Raw genomic sequence first — 26,662 nt, forward strand, 5'->3', positions numbered from 1 at the left:
CCTCTTCTCCGATGGAAAAAATGACCAAGAAGGCCTGTCAGCTGTATCCCTTTTATCCTGTCACATAGGTTGAATGCATGATTTGCTAAAAATCCACTTTCGAAGCTCATAAATTCTGACTTCAGTCTGCACTTTTCTGATGAACACTAGCAGGGAAATATAAATGTCTTCTTTTTAAATTCTGACCTGCGAGATCCACAAACCAACTCTGCGGTACGCTCTGCACACGCTTTTCCACAGAAGTATAAATTGGGCATAAGAGTCTATTTATGTTTATAATCTTGGTTCAGCATGTTAGCATGCTAACATTTGCTAATTAGCACGAAAGCACACATTGGGCTTGTATTTAGTTTTACAAGTTTTTGTCACTAACCAAAGTGTTTGGACGACTTTTAGTTTCGACCTGATGAATTGGGGAACTTAAGTTATTACAATTAGTCTTGAGGGAGACATGGATGTTTGTACTCAGTTTAATTGCAAAACTTTAACCTGCTGGTGGTGCCATAGGACAAGACAGCAGGGTGTATCCTCTGGGGACCATGAATGTTTGGACATGAAATTGTTGTTATTTCAGTCTGGACCGTGTGGTGAAAAAAGAGACAAAAGAGCTCGTATTGGCTTTGGGCCTCGCACCCTTCTATTCGTTTGTTGCTGCTCTTTACAGAGGGGTGATACAGCCCATTGAATGTGGTTAACCTCACTTTCAGACACAGTTACGCCCACCACTCCATGTGAAGAGCTCCTCTCACAGATGGAGGCCTCGTTTTTCACTCGCCAGCTTCCATCGCCCCACTGTTGTGTGAAATCTGCTCTGTCCTTGCAGCCGGCCGGGATCAAAGAGCTGTTGACACAGTCTGAACTGACTTGTCAAGGCTACCGTGTCTGTCTGAAATTCAGTTCGCATGACAGAGCCTGCATGGTGATCGTGGATAATGTGCTTTTGTTAGATCGGCTAGATGGAACCAGGCCGTAGTGTGTTCAGTATATAGACCTGTGTGTTGTATATAAGTTGATGTGAGCAATCGTGCTGTGTGTTGCCATGCGGGGTGTGGTTGATGTATGGCTTCCTATTCCTGCTCTGCAGAGAGATATGTTCTGCCCCAGCAGCACCGGCTGCAGAATCTGTTAATATTAAAATATTAGTAATTCATCCTCCGTACACCATCATAAAAATGTTTTATCTTGTTTTTCTTGTGGAGCAGAAAGAGGCTACTGCATATTTGTGCAACATTGTGCTGTAGAATGACGATAAATGAACCTTGATCGTACATTTATTTGTATGTTACCTGGGTTGCTGGCCCAAGCGTGACCTGCAAAGATAATGGATCTTGTATTTCATTTATTTGTATGCAGAAAAATAATGCACGGTCAACAGCTAAAATGAAGGTAAAAGTGGACTGATCAAAGGTCAACAAGCAGTAATCATCATCATCATCATCATCCTCTCACCCTTTTAGCAGGCATGCCAGCAACAGCCCTCATGATCCGTAAGGACACAAATCAACTGAGCGCTTTTACTTCAGCATTAGCTTTTTCCTCCATCTGGCTTGAATACTGAACTAGCCGGGAGATTTGTCGGGCAGTCCCTTCACCATTTTGCAAATCCATCATGTTTACATTTCTTATTTGTAGATATGGATAGAGAAATAAAAATATGTCACAAAAAGAAAGAAATGTGTAATGAGGCAACTTAGATTGTCAAAATGAGCAGTGGCTTAAGTTATTTCTGTTGCTACAGTGCAGGCTTTCAAATATTACAGCAAAACAGAAAGGTGGAAACCCCTCAAACCCACACACAAGCGTGTTATACTTGAGGACAGCGAGGACAACAGTTTCAATATTGGTTTGATTCATTTCATTATTAAGCTGTAAGCCTGTTGTAGTCTAATTGATTAGTACTTTGGCTTTCACTGTCGGTTTCTCTATCCTTAGTATGAGTTGATGGAGAAACACTTTCTCATTAACGACGTAGAAGTTAAAGAGGATAAGTTGCCAACTCTGACACACAAACAACAAACAGCACAGAATCTAATAAATACTCTCCCTTGTTATTTCATCCGTGGGACCCCGGAGACGATGAACACAGATCAAAAGATAAAATTCCTTCCATTCTACCATACAAGATGCCAAAGAAAACATGGTAGCAAAGCCCTGCTTCTCTCCCTTGTGGTGCCTGTTGCTATATTTGCCAGGGAGGCTGGGAAAGACCAAGAGGAGACACAACCGTGACACCTTCAATTAGAAACTCGGACCTGACGGCCTCCGTCACCTGTCCTCCCTCATCATCTCCTCCACAAGAGAGCACGAGGTGAGGATGCAGATGGAGCGCCGGTGAATGTGTATGAAAGCAAGAGAACCCAGCACTAAAAGGAGAGGTATGCATGTGCATTGATGTGTTCGAATTGGAAAAGTAGCTGTTTCTGCAATATGACCCGGGGTCCATACGAGCTTTTTACAATGTGTGAAAGAGAGTTCATAGCAGCAGTTCACCTTTAAAGCAGCTTCTAGCACATTAACAGCCAGAAATACGGGCATCTGATATCACACCTAACTATTGTATGTGTGAGAAAGCACTTCACTGTACGAATGTTTGATTTCCTTTAATTGATGTCTTTTCTGGAAATATTGACAGCAAGGACGTCTTGATCACAGTACATCATCGGCTTGCAGTTTGACGTTGAAGCATATCTGTTCCTGTGTGATTCGTTGTTATGCACAGATATTATAAAACACGCTCACTTTCCCATAAATATGAAACTACTATAGAGTAGATGTGGCCATACCAATTATAACTAATCTACGTCTACAAGGTACAAGATAAGTGAAATATACTCGTTAAAGAACAGCCTACTTCGCTACCCTACAAAGAAATGTGTCCGTTTTTGAGGAATAAACCCAGCATGAAAAAAATAGCAAATTAAAGCTAGCTAGAGAGCTAGTCTAGTACAAGAAACTAGCATAGCTTAGCAGAGTACAAGAAACTAGCATAGCTTAGCAGAGTACAGGAAACTAGCATAGTTTAGCAGAGTACAGGAAACTAGCATAGCTTAGCAGAGTACAGGAAACTAGCATTGCTTAGCAGAGTACAGGAAACTAGCATAGCTTAGAAGAGTACAGGAAACTAGCATAGCTTAGCAGAGTACAGGAAACTAGCATAGCTTAGAAGAGTACAGGAAACTAGCATAGCTTAGAAGAGTACAGGAAACTAGCATAGCTTAGCAGAGTACAAGAAACTAGCATAGCTTAGCAGAGCAGCAGTAACTAACGGTTTAGCTCCCTTTAAATCACTTATTTAAATGTATTTTATTAAAGATTGAGTCATTAAACCAGCTCATTGGGTTAAATGGACAAGACAGCTGGAAAGACATTTCGCTTGTAGATGTGTTTTCCCTTTAGATCTTCCAAACTGATTAATGTGAGATCTGTCACAGCGATTATCAATCAGCATAAAATAGTGTGAAATGAAGGTTTTACCATTTCTTCCTCTATTTTGCAGCTTGGCTAAGAGCCTTGAAACTTCAGCATACTACACTCATCAACACTTCCAAACACTATCTGCTCAGTGTTTACTATAACCTTATGTATAAGTATTAATTAGCATATTTTTATTGTTGATAGCAGGGAATCTGTTTGTGGTGGTAAATATGTTGACAGATGGACAGTCAGGTAAAAAAGGGAGTGAGGTGTGAGGATGACTAAGAGCTGCGCTGCAGTCTGTTACTGGGTGACCCTCAAACTGCACAACACACACACACACACACCGCACCACAGGACCAGGAAGAAGGAACACACGCTTCAGAAAACTGGCACACACATTTCCTCACCCTCTGCCTCTCACTCACTCTCCTTGTCTCCCTGCGTCTTTGTCCTTCCACAGAAATAGCTCAAATATGACTGTGAGGCCGGGAAAGTCCCATGTGTCCACCTCAGCCACACACTCCCTGCTATTTATTCGCACCTTATGACTTCAGTTTTTACAGTACAGTGTAAGCGTTTAGCTGACAGCTTTACCAACGGTGACTTAAAATAACTACAACAGGAAAATAAACAGGTTAATTGGCAACTATGCCACATATTCCCTCGTATCAACTTCTCACACATGCAGATTTTCTGCTTTTCTTATCTCTGGTGATGAACTGAAAACTGAATATCTGATATCTATATTATATATTACCTTTAGAATTATCTACCGGCATTTTTCACAATTTTCTTGACATTTTATGGAATTGGAATTGATGAATCCAGAAAAAAATTCATAGACTATGTAAATAATCGTTAGTCGCAGCCCCATGAGAGCAATGACAGTAATGATATGATAATATATGATTTTTGGCTTGCCACCAATTAATGCTGAAAATGTAAAAAAAAATGCACAACAATGAATTCCGCTCAGCGCTGAGGAATAGGTGGGATGACATTCTTTTATGATTCATGATTTTCATCCCAGGATCGAAATTATGTGCATATGAAATCTTGGAGAGGAGAAGCAAATGAAAACCAGACTCCCATCTAAGTTTTTTTCCTTTTTCCTTTGCACTTGCATCATACCTGAGAACACGTTACTCTCACTCACACGCTATAAGACACACACACACCCAGCAAGCTCAACATCCTCCTGAGTATACATAGTGCTCACCTTATGTGGGTCAAGACTGATGCCTCTGAATTAAACAATTCCCAAAATAGCTGTGGGTGTAATCACTGCAGAATTCATTAAGCACAGCTGGTGAGACTCGTAGAGGTGAGACACTCCGGCTCTGAGTCCCCGCGGGGAGAGTCTTTCCATCCGGGATAGACAGCTGAGCATTGAACTCACAAATGCACACTTACATCATCATCATCATCATCATCTTCCCTCATTGATCCATTCACCTTGTGTTTAAGTAAGTAACACTCAACATATTAGATGTTTTCAAGCCAACAGAGATAGACAGATAAGAGGAAAATACCAATAATGGGGTTGAATGTCTGTTCTGTGCTGATGCTGTCTTTTATATAAATCATTGGTGCACCATAACAAGTTCAACATGCTGCCGTGTTTCCCCCCATAAAGCACTGCAAGCTGTGTTCATACAGCGTTTGTAGCTACCAAAATGAATGCGCTATAATTTGTAGCTATCCCACGAAATCGATTAGTATGTAATCCACAAAATCATGAACCTGGAAGTATAAAGAGGGCAAAAAAACACTAAACATTAAAATGGACTTTCACCCAGGAGACCATTGTTTGTGTCCCGTGTAAAAATCAGAAGTCAACGTTGACTCATATGTCTCGTAACTTCCGTACTTAAGTAACGCCTCTTCCGTAGTGATTCTAACCCAAACCACAATCTTTTCCTAAACCTAACCTTTCATAAAGAGATGTTTGTTGCCTAAATGTAACTAAGCTGCAGGACTTTCGCAGGAAAACACGAAAAATTTGGAGAAATTATTTGGTAAGAAATGATCTGAAACCGTTGTATGAGGATGTGTTGTAAATAAAGCACAGGCTAAAAAATGCTTCCCACTATGAGCTCACACTGTGTCAGTGTGAGTCAGTGTGTGTCAAATAATCTAAAGGCAGATTGTTATGCATAAGCATACCCCAACCCATCCCCAAAAACAACACAGAAACACACACCGACACTATCCCAGGAGGTCGTTTTGTAACAGATGCTCCAACAGTGTGGTGGAAAGTTATCAGCGTGTTTGTGGTCACACTAAACTGGTGGTTACATCTCTTCTGTCACCACACAGATGAAATCACAGCCCGCTCTCTGTTGTTGTTTGTATCCAGTATCTTCATCGTTCCCTCTCCTCTCAGACTGTCCTCCCTCTGCACCCTCTCCGACTGCTCTTGTTTGTTTGTTAAAACAGAGATTATGAGGGAACGGCATGTGTCATCTTATTACTCAGCATTGCATCTCAGCAGAGAACACACAAGGCAGCTCCCTGACAATTAACTACCCACTCTCGGCTGAGTAATGCTGCCAAGCCTCTGAAAAAGACCCCTCTTTTTAATGTCACCAGATGACATTGTGTTATGCAAGCAAAACACTGTGACATGATCTGCTGAGGCAGTCTGTTGAAATGAAAATATTGCACTGCTGGCGGTCACTGCCGCACTGAGAAGTGGAGGGCAGAGTTTGTCAAGGGTCGGCGCTGAAAATGGTCTCCTCCCTGTTTTTGTGCTCCGGTATCATCACTCCGTTGATGTCTTGATTTACACAAGATCACAAACATTCCACCCAGACAGGCTCACAGCTACTGAGAACCATTTCATTCATATGAATGGGAGCTAAGGAGGTAATGCCAATCTCCCCTGTTGGGTTGTGGTTAAAGCGAAGCGCTCGTCTGGGTTACAAGGCATTGAAGAGCACACCGTTACCATGGTGAAGTTAGCAAGAAGTATTGTACAATATTGTATTCCAGTGTCTTGGCTGTAGAGTTTACTCCCCCAGACTCTGGGAGGCCCCGCAGGCAGATAGGGGCTTTTAAATAAATCATAATAATAGTGCACACATAAGGCAAAATTAGCACATAAATAGAAACACTTGCTGTTTGAAGTCTTTGCTGCTCCACTGGCGAAACATGAACCGCTTTTTATTGTGATGCAGCCACAGGAAATGGAACGTGTTTGTCACAGCAATCAGTCATCAAAAATATGTCTGCAGAACTTTTTTTGGGGGGGGGGGGGGGGGCACTGGTTCGGTTCATGTTACGGTACAGTGCAGTATACGGCACAAGCTTCTTGCCTTAACACCAAGTCTATTCCATCATTAACACCATCTATTTCCCACTAGCATCATCCATTCCCTCATCCCCCGTCTCCTCATCCTCATCCCCTCTTTACGGTGAGTTTCTAATGAGAGCTCTTTGTCTAGCACCCAGACGGCAGCAATCCCCTCATGCGGACACAGAGGAAGGTCTTGTGTCGCTCTGTCTTCAGGGGATGCTAAGAGGCACACAGATCAAAAACCCTTTTGGCCACAGACCGTTATGGTTCTTCAATTCAACAAGCCACCAATGTAGATGAAGAAGAGCGAGACTTCTTGTGTGTCACTTTGGTGGCTTTTAAAGCCCACAAGCAGGGCTGAGAAACTGCTGAAATAGAAAATAGTCTTATTTCAATGACAGTATCTTAACCTATACTCTATAGACTGGGGGCGTGATGCGCAGAACAAGCTCTGACAACTGGAGTCGGAATCTAACGAGTTACATTGACTCCGTTATGTGTAACTCTTTAGAGTAAATTGTACTTCTCAGAGTCGTTTTAAAGCATACTTGTTCGATAACATCATTACTTTTACTCCGTTACTTCTGGATTCATTCATTGCGTCTCTTTTATGTATTAATTCACTTATGCAGGCAGGTGGGCAGCTGGTCCCCTCCAGTGCTGACACAGCACTGTGGTGGTCTGGTTGTTACAGAGCTGGTCCCAGGCCTGCTGGCGCTCTGTTATCCTGCCGCAGGCAGCCACGCCTCCACATGTCTGTTCACAGCAGCACGGGCTGAAGGCCCAACAGGAGAGGATCGGCACGGCTGGCGTCTTCCACACGTTTTTTAAATGTTAACGGTAATCGCGTAATATTTACAGACAAGTTATTAGCGGGGCTGTGCAGTGAGCTCCGGTTCTGAAGTCACATAACATATATTACACATAGCATGCTTCAAAACTACTTCTACTCCTGCTTTCTGTTGTAATGTAAATATTCAAATGTGTTGTTTGTTGTAGGTTCACTTCTTTAACTTTACCTGAGGAAGACCATCTGTGGTTGAAATAATTCTAGTCATAGCTAACTTTTTGGCTACTCTATGCATCTAATAGAACATGCAACAGCCATCAGAGGAGCTGTTAACACAACGAAATGGAAATGGCACACTTTGTTGCTTCAGTAGTGTTGAGGGTGAGGAGCGGAGAGACAGGGAAGGGAGACGGAGAAGAGGAGAGGGCAACACTCAGGCGTCAAAAGGGACGTTTGGAAAGTGGAGCAGAGACGAGCAGAGGCAGAATTACACATAATTATCCCGGCCAGCTAAGCTTCCACTCTCGGTGTAATTAATGCCGTTCAGCTGGGGAGAGGGTTTAAAAACCTTTGATGTGTTACAGAACGTTTCTCCACATTCAACAAGATTCTATCGATGAGCCCCGAGCACATGCTTCTTAGACTCAATGATAAACTTGATAGCTTTCAAGAGATGTCAAAATTAGAGTTTGAAGTGAAACTTTTGACGTCAATCAAAATGATTTATTCATGTATTTTCGTCACCAACTTGATGTGAGAACTCTCAGATGTTTCGCTCTTTCTGTACTGCATCTAACTCTAAATACATGACAGGCTTTCTCTGTTGAGAATATGAGGATGATTGACTTTGTATTCGTTCAGGTGCTCATCATGCTGGCTGCGAAATCTAATTTGCTTTTGGATTCACAATTGAACTACTGTTCTGATTGTTCAAGGTGTCAGACGTGTTCAGAGTAATTCATAGTTCTCGTGTATTCGTTTTGGGCACTGATGAGTTCATAATAAACAACCTTTCACTTACTTTAAGTGAGTAAATACGAAATAATGAGCCACCCTTTCAAATTAATGGATTCTCCTGACTCATGCTGTTGCCTACAAATGTAAAGAGAACACCCACAATGCTGAGCAGGAGGTTAATATGTTGTAAAAAAAAGAAAAATCCATAATAAAGCAACAGGGCTCAGATCTGTTTCGTAACATTTAATCAAGGCCGTCTTAACGCACAAAGCCGAGTGCAGCAGGAGGACCCTTCACGTGTCACCGGCGTCTCATGCTCATGTCAGATGTTTATTGTCTGGGGCCATCAGCTCTGGCTCTCATGTTCCGACACCCACACGGTTCTGCTCCTTGATTGGTTAATGAGGGGCCACCGCTCCACTCTGAGCGGAGGAAGTGATTGGCTCTACACCTACGCCGCCGGCTATTCGGAGTCAGCCCTCGTCATGCTAACCGACACATACATGACGTCGCCCGCGGGGGGGGGGGGGGGGGTAACAAACGTACACCCAACGCCCTCATCTGTGATGATAAGGATGATGACACAGAGCTCATGGTTGTCACTTGGGGGAGAAGTAAACAGTCACTGGGTTGGAAATGAGAGGAGGCAATGTTGGCTGCATTTGGTATGCAAATATAATTCAAACACAGCAACAGATTAGGCTGGTTACAGTTATGGAGATGTCACCGTGGAAGCAAAGGGCGGACTTAAGAAGAACCGCAAACAACATGGAGACGGTTCACGCCAACAGCGTGGTGAGCAAACCTCCGACCTTCTGAAATAGATTCGTACTGTCAATGGCTTCTGATTCATTTGTCTACACCCTCACTTCATTTAAGACACAGTGAAGTTATCTTCTACTCCCGTGTCCTTGTGTTCATTTCTCCATCGTCTGTTGGTTTATACCAAGAAAATACAACAAAAAAAAACACATGAAAATCTTTTCATCAATTAAAAGTTTTTCATTTTCATATCAAAAGCCCTCTCTTTCCCTGTAAAACATTTTACAAAATTCTGATTATTCATCGAAAACGACAGACTCAAGAGTGATTGTGACTCTGACGGTTTTGTTTACGTCACCAAACACAGCGTAGTTGTGCTCCGATTGGCTTATTTCATCGTCTTCCTGCCGGAGGCCTTCAGTCGGCTGAGCTGAGCCGAACCCAATCACACCAACATGTTCTGTTTCACTCAGAAAGACGTCATTTTACAAAAGATAATGATTTACTGTACATTTTACTGATTTAAAGTTGCTATCATCAATATTTTATTCGAACAATATCAAATGACAATGTGAAAGGGGTCACTCTTAGGGATGAAGCTCCAGAGAAATATCAGCTGAATCTGCAGATCTCTTTGGCTTTACAGAGCTGTGCAGCCATTTTCAGCTCATTGTTTCGCTGCCCGGCTGCAGCTTTACTGTTTTGGTTCACTCTCTCAGCTGTTTGAAGAGAAACATCTCTAAAAATCCACTGTACACCACCTGCTCAGCACCAAACAGCTGACAGGGAACTAGTTGGGTAACGTAGGAGCATTTAGCAGCTAAAGACACAAATATTTCCCTCAGCAGTTGGTAGAGACCACAAACAGAGCTAAAAGAGAGTGAATATTGGAATTAAATTCATCAAGTGGCCAGAAACTCCACATGAATGACAATGTTGCTGCTGGATGTGAAAAAAAGCAACTGTTCCATATCAATTTATGTCAACACTTTGTCCCCGATTGGCCAAAAAAACGCAGTTATTGCTGGCTGAAGTCTCTCTGATGTTCAGCATTTACGTCACTCTGTGATCTTACTACTTAGATGTAACTTGGCCTCAGTTCTCAACCTTTTTTGTTGTTGTCATCTCCTCGACATAATACCCACCACTGATTTCACTCTGCTCTCTTTCATCTGCTCCGAGTAGTCACACTGTTTGCGTTATCTTTGCCAAACCTCTACAGCAGTGGTCCCCAAACTACGGCCCGCGGGCCGTATACGGTATCCCGTCACAAAGACAAGTATGACAGCTTGCAAGGCCAAATGCCAGCAGACAAACTCTCAAAGCTAAAAAGTGGACTGTTAACTCAGCAGAATATATTTGTACGCCAAGCTCAGCTGAACCAGTCATCCGTTCGGGCCAGCTTTCGGGTCGCTAAACCTTTCACTGATGGAGAGTTTGTCAAGAAATGTATGAATGCTGTCGAGATGGAAGAACGGGGTCTCACCGCCCCGCTACAAGTCCACTGCCTAATTCACCAGCAAGCACTGTGCTGCAAAGTGTTGACGTGGGATTCTGTCATGAAGGTTGTGGTGTCATGCAGAAACTTCATCAGAGCAAAGGGACTTAAACACAGGCAGTTCCAAGAAGTCCTGTCTGAACTGGAGTCTGCGCACGGAGATGTGCTGTACCACACAGAGGTCCGATGGTTGAACCGGGGCAGAGTTTTGAGGCGTTTTTACGAGCTGCTACCCGAAATTAACGCATTTCTTCGTTCAAAAGACAAAACGGTCCCAGAGCTGATCGACCCAGAATGGAAATGGCACCTCGCATTTTTAACAGACGTGACAGAAATGCTGAACAAACTTGCAGCTACAAGGCCAGCGGAAAGTCATTTGCGACATGTATTCCCACATAAAAGCATTTGAGGTGAAACTAGCGCTGCTTTTGGAACAAGTGAAAAAGCACAACTTCATCCATCTCCCTGCTACCCAAAACCTCTCTGCAGAGAACCCAGCGCTCCCGTTCCCAGCTGAAAAGTGTGTGGAAGCACTGGAAATGCTGAAGGTGCAGTTCGGTGTGCGATTCCGTGAACTACATGTCCAAAAGAAATCCGTCTTTTCCAGAACCCCTTTGTTGCCGACATTGATGAAGCCCAGCCTTCTTATCAGTTTGAGTTGGCCGAGTTACAGAACTGTGATGTTCTGAAAGACGCATTCAAGCCCAACAGTCTCATTGACTTCTATGCCGCCCTCCCAAACGACACGTACCCTAACATCAAAAAACACGCAATGAAGATGTCCACACTTTTTGGCAGCACGTATATCTGCGAGCAAACCTTTTCACGCATGAAACTGCTGAAAACTCCGATGAGATCAAGATTGACAGATGCACATCTGCATCAGTGTTTGAGACTGGCTGTGACTAGAATGGAACCTGACATTCAACTTCTCACCAGCCAGATGCAGGCCCACAGTTCACTGATGAACATACATAGGTAAGCTCACTTTTCTGACTTGAATGAGTCATTCTGAGTATAAACCAATATAATCATAATAAAATCTACTGGGATAAAATCCATCTCTAGTGAAAGGTATTGTGCTGTGTAGGTGCTGTATCACTTAGTTCGGTTTCTCCGCCTGCTTGCTTTGTGGTTTTCACAGGGAAGTTGATGAGAGAGAGAGCTGCAAACAGCGGTGTCTACAAGCCTACTGGAACCTACAAAAGGATTATAAGGAAGGAACACAAGAACTTTGAGAGACTGCTCATATGAGTCATTTAAGTAAGAGATTCTGCTCTGACAACTAAGCGGAACTTTTACCTGTAAAGATTGTGCACGGCACAACAGAAAGTGAATGTTCCATGGACGTTTTTTCTGTGAATAACCCAGAGAGGGTTATTTGGTTATTATTTATTTCATTAATGGTGTTATTATTTATTTCCTGACTTTTTTTTCTGTGAAGAACCCGGAAAGGGTTATTTGGTTATGTGTGGCTTTCTGGAAAACAGTACATTTTTACGTTTAGGCACCCCTGCGATCGTCACACTTTTTCTGTTACAAACTGACCCCGGCCCCCCATCAGAGAAGGGAAAAGTTATGTGGCCCTCACAGGAAAAAGTTTGGGGACCCCTGCTCTACAGCATGAAGCCAGGATGTGTAAAAGGCCTCTTTGACTTCATCATCTCATCGCCCTCTCACACTTCCACCCATGCGATTGCAAATCCTCCCGTGTTTATTTAGTCTTGTATGCGTCTCGACTTCGCCTCCCTCCTCAGCTTCTTTCCACGCTCTCTACATTGTTACATCCTCTTCCTCTTCCTCTTCTACTTCCAACCGCCTCTCCCTCCTCCTCTCGCCTCTCCTTGTGTCCAGACGTGGTGCTCTCCTCCCAGCAATGGCTTTTCAACTCTCCAGATGGCACAGTCCTTTCCACAGACGCTCAAATTCAAAAGGCTAGGGAGGAGGGGAAGGCAAGGGGGGGGGGGGGGGGCGGAGCATCCACCACGAGGACAAGGGATCTGACGCTGAAACTCACTCTCACACCACTTTGTCTGTGACATTAGGGGCAGGAATAGTTTTCCTGTGGGAATTAATAATGAATAAGTCAGACCTGAAATTTAATTACATCATTTTTCTTTCATATTTTTGTCATATTTTGATATGATTCAGCCTTTTGTTGGTGTGTCATACTTTCTCAAGTCAAAAAACTGAATTCAAATAACTTGGAATTTTTTTACACGTGGAGCTGCGAGTGTTGAGCGCCGATCCATCTGTCGGCTGTCCGTAAAAGCAACGTAACAGCCAATAATTTATCTCCGCATCGTTTGATCTCAGTGAAGGCACTCGTCAAATCACTCTGGGGGATTCCTAACAAGAAGGGGGGGGGGGGTTTGTGGTCAGGTGAGCAACTCCCATATTTGCCATTTGGTAAATCAAGAATTTTATTTAGTGGGTGCAAATGACGTTTTCCATACATTATTCACCCGTTTCTGTTTGAGTCTATTCTGCAATAGCAGCCTCTCGATGTCAAAGATTTCAATTTCATTTTAAAACGTTTATGCCATTGTTGCTAAAGTTCGAAGTAGTGGTTAATGAGGCTTATACATGGTTTTAAATCTTATAATATTAAAAATAAAATGTAAAAGCATGATGAACAGACTTATTGCACTAGAAATTTGAAGTCCAGATTTGACATTTTGCTGCAAGTGACTACATTCATGAGTCATTAATCATAAAAAAAACACAGGCAACACACAACGAAAGTGAGTGGGAATAAAGATGCACAGCGTGAGGGAGAAGAGGGAGGGCTGGTGACGTCCAGGTGCAGTGTGTCATTGCATTGGGTGTGTAGGATATATCTCAGCATCTGTCACAGATTCTCCACAGTGGACCACGTCACAGCCAATGCAAGCAAGCGCACCTCTACGATCTACATTAAATACACTAACCAATGTACTGGACATATAATATTATTCTGTGACATACGCCACGGTGAACCGCACAGCCCCTTTGTTGCCTTTAACAATAACAAGTTACCCACACATAGATCCTTAAAGCAGTGCTTTGGATGGCACTCTGTGTGTGTGTGGTGGAGGTGTGTGATCACTGGAGAATAAACAAGAAAGCTGGTATCTGGCTTTTCAATGCAGGGCAAGAAGCTCTAGACAGCCCTTAATCTGGCCACGCCTAAGTGTAAGAAACAATAAACCGATACCAGCCATGCAGGGAAACAGATGCATGGAAGATCACAGGAGCCAGAGCTTTCCCACCTTATGCGGCAGTGTACGGTTGATTGCGTGCAGCATAATGTCTCAGGGAGACATCGATTATTGTTTCAATGTATGTTTTAAATCTCCTTTACTTTTGCCTTCATGCTTTTAATGGTTTTATGTGAAGCACTTTGAATTACCTTGTTGTTGAAATGTGCTGTACAAATAAACTTGCCTTGCCTTGCCTTACCTTTCTAATAACTCCTTAGAAGCCAAATGTTCTGCTGGTGAGCTGCACCTCAAACATGCAACACTGTCACCTTTAGCAGCATGAATGTATGAAGCGTTTGTCTGGACATTCTTGCCTCAGAGAAGCAGTTCTTAAAAAGGTTCAGTTCTTGAGCTTCATGCATGGATAACGAGCTAAGTTTGCATTCACAGAATGAAACATACGCCATGATTTAGAGTCTCATATTTGTACATATTTGAGATAGAAATCTGTCTTGCAGTCACATATATTGGCATGCGCCTATATCCTTAAACCAACAATTACAAAAGACACGATGCATCCACCCCATGAGGAAAAGAGAAATCCGTACATCAAGGCCTCCAGGGATTAGCCCACTACATGGCTCTCAAAAAGCAACGCATTCCTGATATGCACACAAGAACAACATCCAACATCCTGCCTCCAAGAACATGCATCTGTCAGCCTACTCCCACGATGCATTCATGGTCAAACACGCAGATATGCACAACATGCCCAGTCCTATTCCCATGTAAAAGACGCACGTGTCCATTGTGTCATAGGGGAGACACTGAGAGTTAATTAAAGCCACAGATCCTCTCACTGCAGCATCACTTTGTAACATGACCCTGCAGAATGACACCAGTTGGCAACGAGAACAACACACATGCCAGTAAGTTTGGTTGCGAGTTCATCATCACGGTAGTGCAGTCAGCACCAGGATTGATCATTTTGCTTCTACTCAGTATTTAGTACCACCTTCTAGATGCACAGCAGCTCTACGGACTGGGCCCTCCCAATGCTGATGATCACTTCTTCAATGTCTGGTAGTTTATACTTTAAGCTCAATAGCAGTAATCTTTGTCACATGCAAAGCTTGTGGGGTTGCTGGGCCATGCGTCAATTAATGTTCTTGCACAAATGCAAAAGAGGGAGAACAATCAGAATGGTACATGTCCACTTCAATTAGAGATATACATCATATATATCATTTCCATTAACTTCATTTTCTCTGTCCAATAGTTCACATTTTAGTTTACGTTAATAGAACTCTTCCTAATGTTTTCCCTTTTTGTCTCCCTCACGCCTCGCACTTTCCTTTCTCCCCTTTTGGCTGCCACAGTATCACATGTCTGGAGGGAAATGGTACACCAGCTGAAGACGGTGGCATCAGGGTGTTGATTGCAGGGCATGCGTGGCACCCTGACTCCATGTAAAAGCATTAAGCGAAAGTCTAGCCTTTTGACTGCGAGGTCAATTCAAAGAAAGGTGTTCAGTGTTCTCCGAAATGAGCAAAATTAGAAAAGATTTCAGCGTAACGAAGATGACTTTCAAGACAGTGGGTTGGATTGTCCAGCTGCCACACCTGATAACGATTTGACCGCTAATTGCTCTCTGAGCAGCTGCTGCTAATGGGCTTTGTTTAGTAGGAACAGTATAAAAAAGGGACACACAGAGGGATTTCTATCAAGGCTAGTTAGTCCCAGTGAGCGTCACGGCTCAAACCACAGCGTCTGAGGAGGACAGGGTGCTGCTTTTCGGCTACTAGCCATGGCTCTTGGACTGCTTCTGCGGTGAACTTAATTGACGTTGAGCAGTTCTTTGCACTTTATTTGTTTCAATTACCTATCACAGAGATTTTAATCGGATGTTTGTTTACTGGCCTCCTGCAGGGTTTCCTGGATGTATTTGCTGTTTGACTGCAGTGCTGGATCACCAGTTTTAAGAGGTAAAGACTTTCTTCTTAATTATCACATTAGGCCTCAGCAATATCTAATGTTTTGTCTTTGTTTTTGTTTTTTTAAAGGTGATAGATATCCATCTAATGTTGACTCGCGTAAACAAGATGGAGTGTTTAATCCTGAAACCTTTGATCGGAGTGCCTGGCAGGCTTTAAATAACCAACCGATTGACCCCGTTTACAAGAGTGACAAGCCTTCAGTTACACAACTGCTAGATTCGGCCACATCTCCAGAAAACCTGCCCGCCACAAAAGGTTCTGGTTGGATAGACCGACTTCTCAATGGTCGTTTAAGAGACTGGAGCCTGGAGGACCCTGAGAAACTACTTGTGTTTCCTTTAAACGGCAAGTACCATCAGAATAATCCAGCAACGCCTCAGCCAGGCCCTATCCAGACTCCAGATCTATATAAGGATGCTAAGCAGCCTTCAAATGCTGCAGAACGTTCTAGCCAAGCTCATTACATGGGCACGAGATCTTCAACGTCTCCTCCAAAGAAGGTCTCATCCCCCAGTAACCCAGCGGCTGTGGGAGCCCGGTCTGTCTATCCATCTGGGATGGGAAAACCCTTTTATTGGTTCTCTGGAGTGGACCCTGACCGTATTAAGGAGAACTACCCGGCACAAAAACCAGTTGTCAGCCCCCAAAAAGCTGTGGTTACCCAGAGAGTGAGTGAACCGATCCGTCCTCACCAACCTCCTCCTCCGCCGCCGAGCTATATTGTCCAGTCCAGAAACGGCTACCAGCGAACCAGTTATCTCCACAGCAACTCCAGGTACTCGCCAGATGTTCCCCGTCCAATGCCTGCACGCTCAACGGGTTCAGGGTAGAAACTAAAAGCTGCTCCTGAAGGGGTGAAGAACTTTTAAAGGTGTGGCCACAACTAAGCCTAACTTTTTGAATGCTTATTTGAAACATGAATTTCAAAGTAATTGTCACGCAAATATTAACTCCTGCTTTCTTGTTTTGCAGCATAAAGTACCCTCATAAGAAAACCAATAATAAAAACTTTGTGAACTTGCTTTATATCCACTTCCATGTGTCCTTGATCTGCAATCTCTATACAGTATAATACTGTATTTGCTCGTTTGACAACTTGCTAATGCTGAAAGTCAGGTTTTAGAGTGACTGTATTTAAAAATAATTTGATGTTTGAGTGAGCTGGCAAACTGCTTTATGACAAAGCACATATCCAGCTGTGGCGCTAGGCTTCTGTAAGTTGGTATAAACGGACACCTGGCGATGTCTTGTTGCTCTATAGTGTCTACACAATCACTGACACTGCAGTAACAAATACACACACATGCAAGTAGTTTACCTTGGCATTGAAATCCTTGTTTCCCAAATCCCCTGCAACACAAACGACACAATTAGGGTGGTTGGCAAGATGTAAATTTCAGAAACTGTTTAAATGACAAGTAAATCTTGCTTTCTTTAACAAATTAGCTTAAAGCTCTAGAAATGGCAAAAACACTTTCTGTGATTAGTATCTGCGAACTCGTTCACATTTAGGCTTTCAATAGGAAGATAAAGTTGCTGGGAAAATTGCTCATCTCTGCAGATAATCTGCATCAAAGGTGAGGCTGTCTGCGTTAGACAGGTGTGCACTAGGGATGCTTACCATATGAAGTCTTTACAGTGGCTGCAGAACGTCGGCTGCTTGAAAAATCTCGCAGTAAATTTGTGGTTCTTCACTTCGTGCACATTCTTCTGCCGCAAAGCACCTTTGCGGGCGAATCTGTTCCCAACCCCAGCCGAGTCGTTATAATGTAAAAGATGGTCAGCCATAATGGGGGACTACCCACAAAAAACTACACAGCCACAACTTGGTGTTCCTGTGGGGTCCTCGTCTCTTTGTCACGGCTCTGTCTCTGCTGGAGGAGCTCCTGACGGACCGCACGCCTCCCCTCTGCGTGGACCACAGCTGAGCGCTTCTTTTTCATTCAAAAAGTGACGTCGGTGAAGTCCGCCTTCACGTGCTGTGGGAATATCTCGCTCCAATTTCAGCGCGCAATTAACCTCGCGGTAGAGTTTATACAAGTTTTGGTTTACCTAAACACATGACGCTTACGTCCTCTAATGTTCTCTGAGCACCAGATCAGGGTATTTTGATAAAGATGTGGTCTGTGAAATATGTGTAGAGATATTATATTCTGATGAGGAATGAACCAAGACGGCATGTCCCTCCATCCATTGCTGACCATCCCACACACTCAAGGTGTTGTGCACCATCGTGTGGACTTAAAGTTACATTGCAGTTTTTGACTAAGCTGAGAATCATGTCACACTATCTCAGATATTCCACCTTATTTGTCTGCATTAAATGTTCCTGAGAATTTAGTCTATTTCTTAGTTTAAAGCGTATATAAAGTCTATTATTGAAGCAGTTTTTTAAAAGCTCAATGTCGTGCTGCAGTAAAAACAGAGTGTAGACTGTATTCTAATTAGATATGTTATATATATTGCTTTAAAGCAAACTGGGAAGTTAATTTAAATGTATATATATAATAGTTATATATATAATATATGTGTGTGTGTGTATATGTATATATAATATATTATAATATATTATACATGTATATATGTATATATAATATACATATATACGTATATTATAGATATATTTTAAAAACACTTCAAACAGTGAAATTGTAAAAAGGATGCACAGTTCCTATGGCAACAGGGAGACGCCGCTGCGGCTCCAATGAAACCGGATGTGTCGTAAAGTGAGGTCGCTGAGGTTTTGAACCGTTTTGAGCGGCCAAATCCGTGCTCAAAGTAAGTCGCTTTTTAGACGTTATTCTACTTTTACGTCAACGGTAAACCCCTCCAAGCGTGTCGTCTGTTTGTTTGTGGAAGTCTGTGAAATAATAATACCACCCCGCGAGCGCTTTACAGGTCTGCTTTAGCTCGTTTGCTAATGTCTGAGGTAATGTTATCCATCGCTAGTTACCGTTAGCTGGTTTGTGAACAGTGTAGTTGTCAGATTGTTACCATGTCATGTTGTGCTAACATCACGTGACACGATGTTACCCTGCCCGTTTGTTATAACTAGCTAGATCTCCACTCTTTTGGAACTTTGTGTAGCTAGCTAACAGAGGCAGCGCTGACCAATAGAGTGACTTCTTATGTACCGTTGGATTCATGTATTCAGCTCCCTAGGACACCATGAGCAGACACGAGGACTCGTGGCTGGACACTGAGTTTGACCATTTCCTGCTGGACATGAAGCCATATGTCCTGAAACACCCCAACAAGACAGGTGAGAGAATCATCTCTGTTTACTTCACTAAACATGGTTTAACATGACACTTCTAGTTTGTGTCTCTGGAAAGTCGCTCACAAGATAATACATTCATGTTTTTTAATTTCCTGTGGACTTATTGCGTCTTTCCCCCTCTCTTCCGTTGACTCCAGAGCGCCAGCGGTGTGCAGTATGGATAAAGAAGCTGTGTGACCCGGCTGCGTGTGGTTCAGGTGTGATGGGTCGTAAGAACCGCAACATGCACGCCTGTGTGCTCCTTTACATGCTCAAAAGAGGGGTCCTTGAGAGGCCTTTCACTGACAAACCAGAGCTGGGCAGACTCAAGACACTCCCTACCTACATGGTAAGAATCACTGCTTCATTCAATCATAAACACTAATATTGCCATCTAGTAGTGACAATGCACCGCCTTCATTTGTAGAACAATGAACGGAATCTGTGTCTCCTGTCTGTGAATTTTCATTTTTCAGTCAATCTACTTCGAAGAACCGCTGAGTGGTCGATCTGCGGAGCACAGCCATGCGGGTCTGCCTGACTGGGTGACGGGAGAGCTGGGTGGCTACGCTGATGACAGTCTGCTTAAGGACATAGCCAGTTCCACACCTGTCACAGCTCACCACAGCAGGTACTATTCCACTGCACACTGCCTCACTTAATATGAAGCAAGTTGACTAAGAGCCTCAATTTATGCTACAATTAATGAACTACACTGCAGACTGGAGTCCCCTTCTAACAGCAAGAAGCATGACTCGTATAAATGTATTATCTGTCAGTTATATCGTTGTATTAGCAATATAACTTTCCTAAGAGGAACATATTCTCATTTATTCACTGGAAGAATTCACAGTGGCTGGTGGTCAAAATGGCAGTGAGGGGTCCTGGAATGCATCACATTTTACAGACACAAGTCAAATATGAGCATTCAGCTATAGTTTTATGTCTGCACGAATAACAACGTTAACGTTAGTTTAACAACGTAAAATCATTTTATATATATATATATATATATATATATATATATATATATATATATATATATATATATATATATATATATATATATCTCGAGGATGCTAAATAATTAAATAACTCATAAGATATTTATCCAAGCACGCTGTGTTGATGTTCTGTATTCAGACTAAAACTGAACTTGGCTGTGAAGCTGGATGCACGCATCTTTTCGCGACTGATCGTCCAATCGTAGTTGCTCAGCAGCACTGTCTGAAAAATGAGCCAAAGACATTGCCAACTTCTTGCGTCAGTCTGCTTGAGCTGTCCACTCTGACTTTTCAAAAGAGATGCACTTCAAAACAGCACGAGAGGACGAGGAACCTCTTGTATTCTCCACCCATCTTTCTGTTATTCTCCTTATTTTTAACACTCTCCCATTTGTTGAACCTGAGGTCTAACCCCCGCAGGGCAGAGGGGACAAAGGGGCTCGGTAGCTCATTAGCTCGTTTCCTAAACTGTTGGATTTCCATTTCTAAAACGGAAATGCATGTATTCCGGATTTAGAAACGTGCCGCTTGATTAGAACTAGTTGTCTGAACACCTGCAAAAAAAGTCATCTGAATGCATTTAATCATGTCAACACACCCGTGTGAACTCTTTCAACACGCCTCCCTAAATCATCCCAGTTTCCGCTCAGGGATGTTTCTTCTGACTGCAGGCGGTTCAGGCGCTTGACAAAGTGATGTTAGTAATGGCTCAGGGTTTTTTTTTTTTTCATTCCAATTAACAAGGAAAAGGCAAATCATGAGCCCAGTGGCTTGATATGCTCATTAGCATAATAAAAAGAGAGCAGTGTAAGTGTAGTAAAGAGCTTAATATCCACCAGGGCACAGGCCCTCTTGCTGCCATATGTAATTCATATTTTACTATGAATATGTATCGGTATTAGGACTTGTCTTTAAATACTTGTCACACTTATTATCTAGCCCGTGTCCCACCACCACAACATATTTAAATTCTGTGTTTTGAGTTTGCACCGTGAACGTGATCAGATTCAGCACATTTAAAATGCCAGCATGCACACAATTATGCTGCAGTGCTTTTGTTTAGTTTATTAATGTGTTCATGAATGTGTTTGGATCAGTTAATTACGATCCGCATTGGCTGCCTTATAGACTTCCTTTTATGTGACTTGATCTCTAGTAGTGAGGTATTTTCGGATAATTATTGACCCGTCTGGACGACCAAAAGGCTCCATTTATTTGCACAACAGACACTATAGCTTCCGTTACGAGTGATAGTGACACAGCCCTTTGTCCCCTCTGCTGTGCAGGCTGTGGAGAGAGAGGTTTTGTAGGCAGCAGACGGCTGAGAACCGTACTTTCTGATTGCGATGAGACCATGAAAGACACTCGGATCACAGGCTGACGTCCTGATGGAGAAAATTAGCCGGATCAAGAGTCCTTTTATGTGTCACTCTCATTTAGATAAGATTAAATGGAAGGAACTCGTCCGACTCCCCTGTGATGTGGCAACGTTTGATCTCCGTCTTACTCGGCATTAGTCGGGACGATCTTGTAATGTTATGAGAGGTTTCACACAGGAGTGGCTGTGCTGTAATGTTTGTGTGTGTGTGTGTGTTCTTTAACAGATGCATCATCTTCTACAGTAACCTCATTAGTGCCAAATGCCCTGAGCGAATTCCACCATGCGTTCGGCTATCGCCTCGCTGTTCCTAATTTCGCCACAAGATGGAGCCGCTGCTTTGTCAGTAGCAGTCATTCCGAGAGAGGAATGCTGTGGGAAAACAAATGCAGTCAGTGAGGGCAAAGAGATCACACGAAACAGCTTTGGTGATTAGCCAACATGTCCTCTCCATCTTCTTATGTCAGAGTATGATGAAGACTTAAGGGAGGAAATGGTTTCTCTTTTAGGCCTTTTTTTTCCTCTTCTTGTTTTCCTCTTATCTCGTCCTCTGACTTCTGCATTCCACGTGTGTGCTTTTCATGCACATATGAAATCTTTTGCCCCCCCTCTCCTCTCCCTCTTCTCCCCTTTTCTCTTGGTAAGTACGACAACAACGTTGTCCTTGCAGTGGCAGTAGTCGGCCATTGGTGCTGGTATGAACGCGTCTCTGGCTCGCAGGCCGCAGTGTCTCCACTGATATTGCCTCCAGGTGGTTTTGGGTCGTGGTGGAGGGAGTGTGGAGGCTGAGAGATGTTTGTGTTTCCTGAGGCTGAGACCTGGGCCCACTGGCTCTACACCTGGAGGTCAGGGTGGGGTATGGATGTCAGGCTGCTTTAATCAGCCAAGCTGCAGCTTCTGAGGCTCTACATGGTGTTCTCATTTTCTTCTGTGTGTGTGTGTGTGTGTGTGTGTGTGTGTGTGTGTGTGTGTGTGTGTGTGTGTGTGTGTGTGTGTGTGTGTGTGTGTGTGTGTGTGTGTGTGTGTGTGTGTGTGTGTGTGTGTGTGTGTGTGTGTGTGTGTGGCTCTGGCCTGACTTGCCACTGCTTTGATCTCTGGGCCTCAGACTCCAGACACATCTGATTCAATTATCCTCATCCACCTGTTGACTTAGAGGCCCAAGATTGCAAAGCTTGGCCCGCTTATCCAAGTTTCGTGTGTGTGTGTGTGTGTGTGTGTGCATGCACAGACAAACCAGTATGTGAGAGAGAAGGAGTGGAAGACTACACAAAAGCTAAAGTCAGAAGGGTTTTATTTGAAATTCTTTATCATAATTAATTATAAATCAGTCATACAACATTCAATCCCTCACAGTATTGTATTGGTCTTTGATAGTGATCGTTTTCTTTTTTATATTTGAGTTATTTATGCACATCTGTCCCTCATAGGCACTGTATGTATCCCTCAGTTATTGCTGCCTTCTTATTGTAACTGTGCATCAGGACTTTGATGGTTCAGTTCATGCATTTGTAACACATTAATTACAACACATGGCATGTCACTGAGAAACTTCCTGGTGTGTGAATGGACATCACACCGCCCCAATGTCATCAGCCGTAGAATGTAATTATTACATAATAGTATACGGCTCCAGAACTCTGTGCAGCATCAAGAGTGGATATTGTAATTCTTCTCTTAAATGAATTAATCATGAAAAAAAAAAATAAACTTTGCTCAGAAAGAATCTGACTCTCACTGAGGTTCCCCCTCAGCATTTCAAACTAGTATCTAGGGTCAGACCTGTAATCCTTATTTATGTGCTCATAACTGCCCAGAATCTTATCTCCTATCTTATTTACCACCAATCACTTTGACACGGTCTCTTACAGTAAATGTGTTATTGTGTAAGAAGAGGTTTAGCTTTCATCATTGAGATCAAGAGAGAATCACAAAGGCACTCCGGTGCTTTTCCTCCACGAGATAACACTGCCTGTGACAAATGAGGTTCAAAACTCTAACTTCCAGAATCCTAAAAGCGATTACACGGGAGGAAAAACGAGCGGCCATCGGCTCCATGACGAGTGTGAAACAGCGCCCTCTAGAACGCAACTTGATGTCTCTGTTAGATGACAGCGTGTGTTTTTCTTCTTCTTCATTGTTGTCCTACATCCTTCCGTCTCCTCTCACATCTTCGTTCAATTAGCATTAGTGGGCCATTAGTGTCTCATGTGCCTGCGCCTAATGAGATAGTGAGCTCAGTTATGCCTTTTGTGAGTGTGGTAAAATGTGAAGTGTGTCCGTTTTGTGTGCCAATGAATATAATCAGTTTCCCTGTTAAGCTCCGTGATGGACCAGAGAATGATGAGACAGTGATTGAGGTGTATGATTATAAAAGGATTTTACAAGCCGTAGACCGGTGCCCCGCGGGGCCGTCCGTGGAAACAAAGTGATGTATGGCAGAGACGTTTATTGTTCAGATGGGATGAAATGCAGACCACAAAGCATGCAACCAATGCCAGATGTTGATCTGTGTAAATAGCGAGGCTGGCTGCCTACGCAAGCACATTCATATGCAAACATAGGGACAAAAGCAGACACACACACACATTGTACTGTAGGGTAACCTCTCACACGTTTCTTTCTTTTCTCTTCCAGGAGAATACTGTTTGAGGAAAAGTCTCCATCACGACCGGCGTCCTCCAGTCCACTCAAACAGTCGCCCAAACATGACGCCAGGACGGTTGGTTCATCACCGCGTTTCAGCTCGTCAACCACTTCCCTGCCATACTGGTCTTAAAGGGACAGTGCACCTCAAAATCAAAAAAAATGCATGCGTTTCAAAGACAACATTTCATTTCACAAACCTTTTTAATTCCGTCATTTCCATGACACACTACAGGTAAGAGGAGAAATGTGTAGGTGTGATTTTGAGGTGAACTGTCCCTTTACACATTGAAATATTAGCACTAAACCCGCCGGTGCCAAAACAAATAGTGGCCACAATGTTTTGCTTTCTTCTTTTTAATGTCGACCAATTTGGAAATTCTTGAACTCATTTCCCCATGAAGCCAGAGGAATTTCCCTGAACTCGTACGTTTCTGGTTCAAGCAGCAGAAATGCGGCTACAAGTGGTGATCGCAAGGCATTTGACAGTAACGTACACTCTTCTTTGGGGTTTGCGGTGCTGTTTCATTACATTATGTCATACTGAGAGGTGTTTCTGTTCTAACTTTGGGAGAAAATAGCTTGTTCACGTCGGACTGCAAAAGCTGATTTAGAAATGTGTTTTTGGGGCTTTTATTGTGTCATCAAACCACCACAAATCTACCGAACACGTTCATGGTAAACGACAGATGTGCGGTTCGTTTCATCAGTGGCCAAAAGCGTTTGAAGCCGTTCGTACTTATCAGTGTTTAACACAATGCGTTGAAGTCCTGGTTCGATACACGGCCGGTGACACTTTGAACAGCCAGAGAGAGCGTGCTTGGCATTCCTAGATATTGAAATGAAACGTTGACTCTGTTTGTTCGAGGGCGAGGCTCTGGGACCGTAATGCCTTTTTAATCAGAAGGGGGGCATTTAATGTGGAGCTGTTCATCCAGCGATTCCTCTGTCAGTGCAGTTCCGCTGAGGTACACCCAAGGTCCACACTCCACCAGATCCTAATCAAACAACATCTCTCCTTTCCCTATCGCTCCCTCAACTTTATTAGATATTCCCCCCCCCCCCCCCCCCCCCCCCCCATTTCAACCTTGCCGCCCCGACTTGGACTTGAGTAAACTGATCTTTGTATCAACAGAACCCCTGGAAGCATTGGAATTACACTGTATAAAGCTAATCCGGAGGCCCCGTTGTAACAAAAGGCTGGGGAAAACAAGGATGACAGGCGGTTAAGCTGCGTGTGCCCCTCTTGTGGAATTTACTGCATGACGGAAATGATGTGGAACTGCCAAACATCTGGAGCGCTGTATGTGAGAGGGAGGAGAGCGACGGGTGGAGGAGATGGAGATAACGAGGGAGTAGAAAGCTATTAGTGCAGGAGGAGAACACATGTGGGTGTACTGTATATCTGTAAAAACGTTTTGTTGTTGCCAAAAGAGGAATTACGTCGTGTCAAAAATGAATGAACCTCCATCACTGTCTGCCGTTTGCTTCCTGAGGCCAAAACCTCCAATCAGAGAAATCATTTAAATTCCCTCCTCTAATTTAGAACTTCATTTCCATTTTACTTTCTGCTGTTTACACGCTCTTACACTCTTTCTTTATCCTCAGGTGGATGTGGGGCTGAAGGCGGATATGTCTCCCGGTGACAGTGACCTGGAGGCTCGTCTCAACAGCTGGAACCTGGGGGTGAGTCCGGAGGCATGCCTTGAGCTTCTCGGTTTACATGCAGCTGTCATTACGCTGCAGCTCATCCACAGTTACAGTGACTCTGATCGCTTGAGCCCACGAGTGCACAATAAATCAATAGGGCCATGATGCCGACACGAAGCTAAACAAAGGGGGTAACAACCACTTCACCTATGTCCTCTTGGAACCACTTCCTTTAGGCAGTTCAGGCACTTTATTGTAGGACGTGAGGGTCTTACAGAAGGGTTGTGTAAACTTGAGTATTTGAAGATGAGTGCGCCGCTCTTATCTACTCAGGCTGGAGTGCACCAGGCCAGGGCTTGATAAGCACTCTGCCCTCATGTCTTTTATTCCCTTATTTGTTCCCTTATTTGTTCTCCTCACCAGCATGACCTTCACTCGCTCTGTTTTTTCTTCTCCTTGTCGCCTCAGTCCTCTCCTCCCCCACGTTACTCAAGCAGATGTTTTCCACAGCACAGCCCCTCTCTCTCTCTTTTTCTTCTCTTTCTCTTAAACCGTTCCTCTCTGTTCTGCTATCGTTCTAGCTCTCTCTCTCTCTCTGGCCCTTCTGTCCATCCATCTACCTCTCGCTTTTCAATTCTCGGGTAATCTGAGGTATCTATCAGCAGACGTGAAGCCGTGCACTGCCCCGCTCTGCACTCGTCTGTGTTGAGACGCTGATAAGAGGCATTGCCTGGCAACGCTCCCCCAAGCCTGCATCTTTCAAATCAACAGATGTTCTTTCACACACACACACACACACACCAACCCTCTTCAAGTTTACAGAAGTT

The 26,662-nt window shown here is 43.5% G+C and overlaps 2 protein-coding genes across 4 annotated transcripts in view; one reads left to right on the forward strand and one right to left on the reverse strand.

Annotated features, from left to right (window-relative positions):
- Window positions 1–17,844, reverse strand: part of prkcab (protein kinase C, alpha, b) — a gene marked incomplete at both ends in the record, with an annotated part of 82,196 nt that extends 64,352 nt beyond the window's left edge. The window contains 4 exon segments of the mRNA XM_079281918.1: window positions 17,220–17,251; window positions 17,523–17,699; window positions 17,701–17,736; window positions 17,738–17,844. Of these exon segments, the coding sequence (XP_079138044.1) occupies window positions 17,220–17,251; window positions 17,523–17,699; window positions 17,701–17,736; window positions 17,738–17,844 (352 nt within the window).
- An 802-nt stretch (window positions 17,845–18,646) lies between these two features.
- The window catches only part of cep112 (centrosomal protein 112), an 80,805-nt gene continuing 72,789 nt past the window's right edge, over window positions 18,647–26,662 (forward strand). For all 3 annotated transcript variants that reach the window (XM_079281915.1, XM_079281914.1, XM_079281916.1), the window contains exons 1-6: window positions 18,647–18,679; window positions 19,056–19,163; window positions 19,319–19,509; window positions 19,637–19,791; window positions 24,177–24,261; window positions 25,794–25,871. In XM_079281915.1, the coding sequence (XP_079138041.1) occupies window positions 19,070–19,163; window positions 19,319–19,509; window positions 19,637–19,791; window positions 24,177–24,261; window positions 25,794–25,871 (603 nt within the window). In that variant the 5' untranslated portion in view covers window positions 18,647–18,679; window positions 19,056–19,069. The remainder of the gene's footprint in view (window positions 18,680–19,055; window positions 19,164–19,318; window positions 19,510–19,636; window positions 19,792–24,176; window positions 24,262–25,793; window positions 25,872–26,662) is intronic.

The sequence above is a fragment of the Melanostigma gelatinosum genome (genome assembly GCF_949748355.1).
Source record: "Melanostigma gelatinosum genome assembly, chromosome: 13".
Taxonomy (NCBI): domain Eukaryota; kingdom Metazoa; phylum Chordata; class Actinopteri; order Perciformes; family Zoarcidae; genus Melanostigma; species Melanostigma gelatinosum.